Source organism: Vulpes lagopus, chromosome 5, assembly GCF_018345385.1.
Source record: "Vulpes lagopus strain Blue_001 chromosome 5, ASM1834538v1, whole genome shotgun sequence".
NCBI classification, from domain to species: Eukaryota; Metazoa; Chordata; class Mammalia; order Carnivora; family Canidae; genus Vulpes; species Vulpes lagopus.
This window is the reverse complement of record NC_054828.1, coordinates 69,209,568-69,219,118: the sequence shown is the minus strand read 5'-3', so window position 1 is coordinate 69,219,118 and position 9,551 is coordinate 69,209,568. Positions and strand designations below refer to the sequence as shown.

Below are 9,551 nucleotides of genomic sequence, written 5' to 3'. Positions count from 1 at the left end.
TCTGGAGCCGAGCTGCCCCCGGGGCTCCTGGTTCTCCCAGCATCAGAGGGTGACTGGACGGGCCGAGCCGGTCCCGCCGGCCGCTCCAGGCAGCCCTGGAAGGGTGCACGCAGCCCCCGCGCCCGGCTCCACCCAGCTGCCCCCGCCGCCTGCCTCTACCCGCCCCGCCCCGCCCCGCCCCTTCGCCCGCCCGCCCCTCTCTTACGGCTTCTCGCTCGGGGCTCTTGGTCGCTGTGGTTTTTCCGGGAGAGACCACGCTTCCCCTCAGACTCCCCGACGGCTCCGCCTTCCCGCCGGAGTCTGACCCTTCCCAGCATGCTCGGCGGTTCCGGCGTGCGAGGCCCTCGGAGGGCAAGGCCCCAGGGCCTGGCTTAGGGGCGCGAAAGGCGGGCTGGGAGTTGTAGTTCAGGAGTCCGCAGGTTCGGCTAGAGGCGGGCTGTAGCAGGGACTCGTTGTCCCAGTGTGCCTTGTGCCTCAGCCCGCGCGCTCGCAGCTTCTCGCTCGCCCGCCCGCCCGCTCCCTTGCTCGCTCGCGCTTTTGCTCGCGCTCTCCTCGCGGATCGAAGGGGCTCTGGCCACAGCCTGCGGCTGGAAAGGGAGACAGAGGCGGCGGCTCAGGGGGAACGAGGCGGCGGCGGCGGCGGCGGTGGGAAGATGTCGGGCGAGGACGAGCAGCAGGAGCAAACTATTGCCGAGGACCTGGTCGTGACCAAGTATAAGATGGGGGGCGACATCGCCAACCGTGAGTGCGGGCCTCGGGGGTCCGGAGATCGAGGCTGAGAGGGGGAGGCGGAGGGGACGGTGCAGGGCTGCCCCCGGAGCGGCCGGGGCGGTGGGGCCGTGCCGAGTGACCGCGGAGGGCCCAGCTCGGGTCCCTGGGGGCGGCGGGTGGGAAGACTGCTGCGCTGGGACCCGCGCCGCCGGGCCTGGGCCGGAGTCTGGAGGCACGGGCCCGCGGCCGGCTGGACCTCAGGCGGTTACTCGGGCGGCCGGGTGCAGCTGCCGCCCCGCGCTCTTCGCTCCGGATCCCTGCCTGCCGACTCAGGCAGCGGCGAGGCTGCCTCGGGAGGGAAGCGGCAGCTGTTGGCGTCGGAGGCGCCCCTCTATTTTGTGTTCGCTCCCCGGCGTCAGGAGCCCAGCCGACACGTGTCGCCGAGTTCCGTTGCGGATCGCCGGCTCCCTTCTTCCCCTGCTGCCTCCCCTGACACCAGCTTCCCTACCACGTGCTTTGCTGGAGGCTCGTGCTTTTTTTACTTAAGCTCCTTCGCTGGTGGGGCCCCCTTCTACTCTGGGTCAGCTCGGGGACCGTTGGAGGGCACCCCTGCAGATCCTACCACAAGTCTTGGAGGGCACCCCTGCAGATCCTACCACAAGTCTTGGAGATCAAGTCTTTCCTTGTAGTTATTCATCACTACCAGCAATCTGGGCGGATCGCCTTAGTTAACCATCAGATATGATTGTTCTCAGGGGTTTGACAACTCTAGAGAGTGTTTTGAGGTTCTCACCCCAACTAGGCCAGCCTTGTGAACAGTACAGAAAAGGGAGGGACTGATTTTAGAATCTCTGAAGTTCTCTCCTTATTATGACTGCGCTCTGACTTTCTCAGCAGCTGCCTGCCAAGCTAGGCAGGTGTCTCACTTTCTGTTTTCTCTCTTTCCAGTTCACCTTTTTACTTTAATACCCAGTTAGGGGGGACAGAAGATGCTTGGATTTGGGCTTTTAAATGGTTTTGACAGTAAAGATAAGTATTTAGGATCCCTTTAGTTCTAGGGCCAAAAACCTGTGTTTTTCACACTTCCAAAGAATCCCCAAAACTTAGATAACAAAAATCAAACCTGTAGCTCAGGTTAGGCCACGGAGAGAATGACCTGTGACTACAACAGTGCTTTATAACATAATGGGCATTTAGTGTAGTGCCCCCATTTGGGGTACTTTTGAGTATTAGTGGTTTGAATCAGAAAAAAAGTTTTCCCTTGCAACTTAACAACTTCTGAGGCACTGTGATCCCAGATATCAGTTTGAAACTCTTTCGGGTCTTACACCTCTTTGAGTTGTGCTAAAAGCTGTAAGCCATGAGCCCGTTGAAGCCCAGGGAATTTAGGTTAAGTCCTCTTGGTTTATACACTGGTTGATGAAGAAATACGTTTACACAGAGATTACAAACATCTAATTGGGGTGTCTGCGAAGGGAAAAAGGTAGCATTTAACAATGCATCAGCTTCGAGTCAGCAGTTCTGTGTCTACCTTCCTGTTCCTGACGCCTATAAATTTCTTCTAGTCTGCTTTGCATGTATGTTGGTTACCTTGATGAGAACCCCCTCGAAGTTCGTAACTGTCCTACCGTGCCACAGGTATCTTTGGAAAGTCTCCCTTTCCTAGGGAGACAGATAGCGTTTACCCAGTTGTCACATTCTATAGGGAGGGATTTTTTTATTTTAGGAAAAAGAAAGTAGACATTTAGTGATTATAGGTAGCTATATTTCAAGAGGCAAAACTTTTCTGTTCACTCTTTCAGCCTTTGGGCAATGGCACTACAGAATATTAGTAACTCTAACTTCTGGATATTATTTGGATGGTAACTTAGACAACACATGCAGGGCTGACATTGTGGGATTCTGTTCCCAGGGGTACTTCGGTCCTTGGTGGAAGCATCCTGCTCAGGTGTGTCGGTACTGAGCCTGTGTGAGAAAGGTGATGCCATGATTATGGAAGAGACAGGGAAAATTTTCAAGAAAGAAAAAGAAATGAAGAAAGGTAAAAAAAAAAAAAAAAAAAAAAAAAATCCCCCCACTAATTTCCCAAATTTGACTCTTACTCAGTCCTGTTTGTTTTATTGTAATGATGTAACTAACCCCCATCCGAGCCCTGGTTGAGATATTTGGAAATTTGAATGGCAGGTGGGATACAAGCAGTTTCCTACTCAATCCAAACTGATCAAACGGTCAAGACCCTGAAGAAAATCCTTCCATTTTTCTGAGGGGCAACAGGGCTGAGAGAGAGAGAGAGAGAGAGAGACAGACAGACAGACAGACAGCAAGGCAGTAAGGCTGATGATTATCTCTTTACAGGTATTGCCTTTCCCACCAGCATTTCAGTAAATAACTGTGTATGTCACTTCTCCCCTTTGAAGAGCGACCAGGACTATATTCTCAAGGAAGGTGACTTGGTAAAAATGTAAGCTTAAGCCGTTTTAGAGCACTTGTCTTTTTCCTAAGCCTTTGCGTAGTGCTAGTTGCTAATGCTGTGCTCTGCTCTTCTTGCCTTTTAGTGACCTTGGGGTCCATGTGGATGGCTTCATCGCTAATGTGGCTCACACTTTTGTGGTTGATGTAGCTCAGGTAGGTGGCCTCCTTTGAACTCTGTTCTACCTATGGGGAGTAGGGGAGGATATGCTGCTGCTTGCTTCTTATTCCCACTCTCTACCGCCAAATGTTTTGAGAGATTCCCTAGAGAAATAAAAAGAGAAAAGTGTTTTCTCTCCTGTTCATTGGCTGGCCTTGCACAGTGACCAGTTGAGTAAAGCACTTTCCAGGAAGGTACTGATTGCATCCAGGAAGGTACTGATTGCATTTCCTTATCTACAGGGGACCCAAGTAACAGGGCGGAAAGCAGATGTCATTAAGGCAGCTCACCTTTGTGCTGAAGCTGCTCTACGCCTGGTCAAACCTGGAAACCAGGTAAGTAAGCTGTTGAGTCCAGTTCCAGAGATGATAGAGCCAAGGTTGATTAGTCACATATAATTATTCTCTCTCTATTTTTTTAAGATTTTATTTATTCATTCATGAGAGAGATATATTTAGAGAGAGGCAAAGACATAGGCAGATGGAGAAGCAGGCTCCCTATGGGGAGCCCAGTGTGGGACGTGGGACTCAATCCCAGATCCTAGGATCACGCTCTGGGCCAAAGGCAGATGCTCAACCCCTGAGCCACCCAGGCATCCCACATATAACTATTCTCTATTGAATTCCCAGCTTCTGCAGCCCCCTTATAAAACAGCTTTTCTTTGTTTTGTTTTTTTAAGTAAGCTCTATACCCAAGGTGGGGCTTGAACTCATGACCCTGAGACCAAGAGTCACATGCTCTACTGAGTGAGCCAGTCAGGTGCCCCTAATACAAACAGCTCTTTAAAATTAGAATTGGATTTCTGGGGTACCTGGGTGGCTCAGTGATTGAACGTCTGCCTTTGATTCAGGTGATGATCCCAGAGTCCTGGGATCAAGTTCCCGCATCAGGCTCCCTGCAGGGAGCTTGCTTCTCCCTCTGCCTATGCGTCTGCCTCTCTCTCTCTCATGAATGAATGAATGAATAAAATCTTTAAAAAAAAAACAAAATTTGAAACAGATTTCTGAAATAGAAGAGGCAGTTAACTAAGCACTGTTTAACTCTGAGTGCCTATCATAGGTAAGTTCCATGCTAGGTAGGTATATGAGGATGTATGATCCATTCTTCATGGAGCCTAGAGATCTTTCCTTTTTCATGTTTTGGTTGTGCATCTTTTCCTAAAATAATTTGAGGTATATCACTTGGAGTAAAATACATGTTAAAAAAAGATGAAAGGGCAGCCCTGGTGGCTCGGCGGTTCATCGCCACCTCCGGCCCAGGGCGTGTTCCTGGAGACCCAGGATCAAGTCCCGCATCGGGCTTCCTGCATGGAGCCTGCTTCTCCCTCTGCCTGTGTCTCTGCCTCTGTGTGTCTTTCGTGAATAAATGAATAAAAAACTTTTTCCTTTTAACTTAATTACTTGAGTAACCTCTGCACCCAATGTGGGGCTCAAAATCCTATCCCCAGGATCAAGAATTGCCCTTCCAACCGAGCCAGGCAGGTACTCCCAAAACCCAACTTTAAAAGCTAATGAAATAAATCATAATAGTACCAGTAAACTGGTAGCAGAGAGAGGCCAAAAGTGAGTTCTTTGCCTTGCAAGACAATGTCAGGAAGCCTAGGGATCATGAACTGTTATGGATTAATACACTTTAACATGTTAGATTATGAGTGGAGACATTTTTTCTAACACTTCAGTCTCCATTCCAGGTCCTATTCGATACTTAAAGCTTGCCTTTTTTGTTCCCCTGTGCTCTTGTTTTTTATGCTTTTAATCAGTTTGTACCTCATCTCCATTGTTATTCACATCATTTTTACTTAAACCTCTGTCTTGGTTTCCTTATGATACTCCTTCCTAACACTGTTATGAAGCTCTTTGAACAGTGCCTGGCCCATAGTAAGCGCTTGTGCACATTAATTATTTTTATTCTTTATATACTAACTATTGCATATCTCCACTGGAATGCATAATTGTATAGTGGCTATTGTAAATTATGACATACATCAGAATTTCTGGGTTCTTGCCCTGTTGCCACCCCTTACTGTTTAAAAGTAACTTGGAATTCAGATTTCCTCATCTGCAAAATAGGAAAAATAAAATTGCCCCTTGTTGTCATAGGGTTGTTATGACAATTGAGATGAAGTACCTAACACAAAATTTAGTATTGTTATGATTATGTATTTTCCATTTTGTTTAATGCAAAGGAAATAGTTTAGGTGGAGATCAGATGTTTGAAAGAGTTAAAAGGGAAAATCAGAACTTGTCCCCTCTCAACAGATATCATGGGATAAACACGGGATTTGTCACCAGAAAACCTGGGTTTATTCCCATTTCTTTCGGTTAGCTGGCTTAACCCTATGCAAATCTTTTAACCTTTCCTTTCAGTTTATACATACATATACATATACATATATACAGTATACATATACAGTATATACAGTATATGTAGGTATATGTATATGTATACATATACCTACATATACAGTTTAACCTTTCCTTTCAGTTTATACATCTTCTAAATTGGGATATGGAATATAGCTCTGCCCCATTCATCTTTCAGAATTATTGTCTACTTGGACCATCTTGGTGAAAGCATTTATAAAATGATAAGCTAATATAAGGTGTTTTTAGGTTGTAGGGATAATAGGGCTATGAAATGAAAAGCCACTGAGAATCATTGCTTTTTGATGGAGGATATGGAGACTCAGTTCTTTTATCCCTTTCATTCTCATGTTAGAGAACTTGTTGACCTCTGGTATATATCTCACCTGTTACTTGATTTTGTACTTCTAGAACACACAAGTGACAGAAGCCTGGAACAAAGTTGCCCACTCGTTTAATTGCACACCAATAGAAGGTGAGACCTCAGATAACAGGGTTGAGGGTCTGAGTGAGTGCTTTAGTAGAATGAAGAATTTTGCTCCTTTTAGGATCTATCCTGGCTCTAGCACAGTCTAAGCCAAAACCCATCCTACCCTGAGTTTTCATAGCCAGGCACTTTTCCTTTATTGCATGCCCTGTCACAGTGTTGATGGGTGGATTTGGAAACCCTTTGGGATTCTAAATGGCTTTGTCGTGTCTACAGGTATGTTGTCACATCAATTGAAGCAGCATGTCATCGATGGAGAGAAAACCATTATCCAGAATCCCACAGACCAGCAGAAGTAGGTGCCAATTCCACCCTTTACTTTCTACCATCTGAGACTAGTCATGAATGTTTTTTTCCATACGCCCAGCCTAATTGTGTCTGCCTTTCTATTTCACACTCCAGGGACTAATCATTTTTTTTATGGTTCCCTTTTTATTCCTTTTAGGAAGGACCATGAAAAAGCTGAATTTGAGGTACATGAAGTATATGCTGTGGATGTTCTTGTCAGCTCAGGAGAGGGCAAGGTGAGGAGAGTTTACCAGAGCTACCAAAGAGGGGTAGCTGAAGGTATGTTCTAAGAACACCAGACCAACTGTGACCTAACGCGTTACTCTTTTAGGCCAAGGATGCAGGACAGAGAACCACCATTTACAAACGAGACCCTTCTAAACAGTATGGCCTAAAAATGAAAACTTCACGTGCCTTCTTCAGTGAGGTGGAGAGGCGTTTTGACGCCATGCCATTTACTTTAAGGTACTATGACTGCACTTAACAAGAACAGGACTCGGAACCAGCCTGACTCATAGACCACACACCCAGGAACACTGTTACCTCTCCCAGTGCACCCCCTTCCACCCTGCCCCTGCCTAGACTTGTAGCTCCAGTCTGCATGCATGCCTTCTCTCCCTCTCCCCATTGCCCTCTCATCGAAGATAATGTGCAAGAGCAATCCTAAGCATGATTTCTGCCTGAGGGTAGGAGCTATTTAAAAACAGGAAAATGGTAAGACTTGATAGGGAGTTAAGGATACCTGAATCTGTCTTCCCCCACCCAGAGCATTTGAGGATGAGAAGAAGGCCCGGATGGGTGTGGTGGAGTGCGCCAAACATGAACTGCTACAGCCATTTAATGTTCTCTATGAGAAGGAGGGTGAGTTCTAAGAAGAGAGTTTCACTTTGGAGCCCCTAATTAGGGTCCCCACCATCTAGCTTCAGAAAAGATTATGACAGGGGGTCATTTTATCAAAACCTTTCCTTTCTCCTATAGGTGAATTTGTAGCCCAGTTTAAATTTACAGTCCTGCTCATGCCCAATGGCCCCATGCGGATAACCAGTGGTCCCTTTGAGCCTGACCTCTACAAGTCTGAGATGGAAGTCCAGGATGCAGAGCTAAAGGTCAGTGTGAGCACAAAGGAGACAAGGGAGAGTGGCGAGCACATGGCACCTGTCCTGGGAGTGAGGATGAGATGTCAACAAAGGCCTGAAAAGAGTTACGATACTGAGAGTGACATTTCATGTTTCCTCTACATTGCTCAAAATTTGTTTTCTTTCTTCCTCCTCTTTTCCAGGCCCTCCTCCAGAGTTCTGCAAGTCGGAAAACCCAGAAAAAGAAAAAAAAGAAGGTGTGTTATGATCTTCCCTCACTGGCAGGGTGAACCTGATCTGTCTTTAGTCTACCTTCCTGGGTTGTGGTGGACATACATATTTCTGTAGATCCTTACTGCCCTGCTTGGCCCTGACCTAAAGCATTAGGATGTTTTTGTCCTTGGCGCAAGTAGTTGGAAACTGATAAGTCTTCCTGTTCTTTCCATGAATATAGGCCTCCAAGACTGCAGAGAATGCCACCAGTGGGGAAACATTAGAAGAGAATGAAGCTGGGGACTGAGGTGGGTCCCATCTCCCCAGCTTGCCGCTCCTGCCTCATCCCCTTTCCACCACACCCCAGGCTCTGTGAAGTGCAGTTCGTCTTCTCCATCCAGGACCGCCAGCAGAGCAGGGTCTCCCTGCCCCCATCCCTGTCCCCATCCCAACCCCTTCCAACAACAACCAGCTCCAACTGACTCTGGTCTTGGGAGGCCAGGCTTCCCAGCCGCCGAAGACTACTTTAAATAGAAAAGAGAAATTGAATAATAAAATCAGGAGTAAAAATTCATCGTCTTCAAGCCCCTCTTTCTAGCCTTTTTCTACTACTCTCTGCTTGATCAAGGTTTATGGCCCTACAACAGAACAGGGAGAAAGCTAAAGTAGCCACCACCACTAAAAACTCAGCTGAAATTTTTTTATACCACTCTGGTGTCAGCATTTTCCCATCTGTTGGGGCTTCTTCCTCTCTTTTCCCACTCCCCAGGTATTTTATCAGGCCTCAAAATATAGAGAGGAGCTATATTCTTCAGATTGTTTTTATTCACATGTGGCAGATTCCTTTTGTGATCCACACTGTCTGGTTAGGCCCCTCTCATTTTTAGGAGCTGGAGCCTGAATTTACCGAGGGATTCTCATCTGTCAAATGGATCCTCATTTGTAAATCTTTTTAGTCATTTCTGTTCCACAGGACTTTTTTTTTTTTTTTTTGTCTTCACAAAGCTGTGAAGAAGTAATCCATCTCAACCTTGTCCATTTCTTTGGAGTCAATGGGGGGCGGGGGGGAAGAGTCAATGCATTCCCCTGCTCCATCTTAGAAACCTGAGCTGGAAGCTCAACTGGTTTTTGTTCCCTGTTTGAAATATTTTGACCTCCCTCCCTGAAAGACCAGGAACCAAAGGAGCAGACTGACTGAAAATACAACTTTTGGCTTTTTGAAGCTGTGGACTTGGATTAGATGAATAGGGGTTTGGAGAGAAAGGTGATGAATTCAGTACCTCTGGCATGCGGTCATGTCAGGAACTAGGGCTCCCGCTAACTTATGAGGTTTTTAAACATGTTGAAAATGACATGGCGTTAAAATAAATTTGGATTTGCTCATAATCCTGGTGCCTTCATATGCCGCTCTTATTTGATGGAGGTGGGGGAAATGTCAGTTGAAGTGATGGTCATTTGGAACTAGTTTTCTATGTTGCCACATTTTGTCTTTCTAAAACAAGAAGTACTGTGGATTGGGGAAGACCTAAAGCCTGGGTTCTCTGAATTAAGACAGTAAATTTTTAATGAAAGTTTTTAAATTTTTCTAGAGTAAAATCTTAACCCCTTGTTGGTGACAATTTGTTCAGGACAAGGTGTACTGTAAGAAAGAAAGCGCTGTATATAAGTATCTTGGGGCACCTGGGTGGCTCAGTCAGTTAAGTGTCGGCCTTTGGCTAAAGTCATGATGTCAGGGTGCTGGTATCGAGCCCCATATGAGGCTCTTTGCTCAGTGGGGAGTCTTT

The 9,551-nt window shown here is 46.8% G+C and overlaps 1 protein-coding gene across 1 annotated transcript; it reads left to right on the top strand.

Moving 5' to 3' along the window:
- The first annotated feature begins 459 nt into the window (after nucleotides 1-459).
- Nucleotides 460-8,339, top strand: PA2G4 (proliferation-associated 2G4). Its single transcript, XM_041755262.1, has 13 exons — nucleotides 460-741; nucleotides 2,624-2,752; nucleotides 3,067-3,172; nucleotides 3,267-3,336; nucleotides 3,583-3,675; nucleotides 6,115-6,178; nucleotides 6,407-6,485; nucleotides 6,636-6,714; nucleotides 6,810-6,943; nucleotides 7,245-7,339; nucleotides 7,457-7,584; nucleotides 7,758-7,811; nucleotides 8,009-8,339. The coding sequence occupies exons 1-13, from the start codon at nucleotides 654-656 to the stop codon at nucleotides 8,072-8,074; spliced, it is 1,185 nt and encodes a 394-aa protein (XP_041611196.1). The 5' UTR covers nucleotides 460-653; the 3' UTR covers nucleotides 8,075-8,339.
- Nucleotides 8,340-9,551: the final 1,212 nt, after the last annotated feature.

Coding starts and splice junctions, on each gene's coding strand:
- PA2G4 (XM_041755262.1), top strand. CDS start 654: ATGTCGGGCGAGGACGAGCAGCAGGAGCAAACTATTGCCGAGGACCTG. Junction 3,173..3,266: donor GAAGGTGACTTGGTAAAAAT/GTAAGCTTAAGC, acceptor CTTGCCTTTTAG/TGACCTTGGGGTCCATGTGG. Junction 6,486..6,635: donor AATCCCACAGACCAGCAGAA/GTAGGTGCCAAT, acceptor TATTCCTTTTAG/GAAGGACCATGAAAAAGCTG.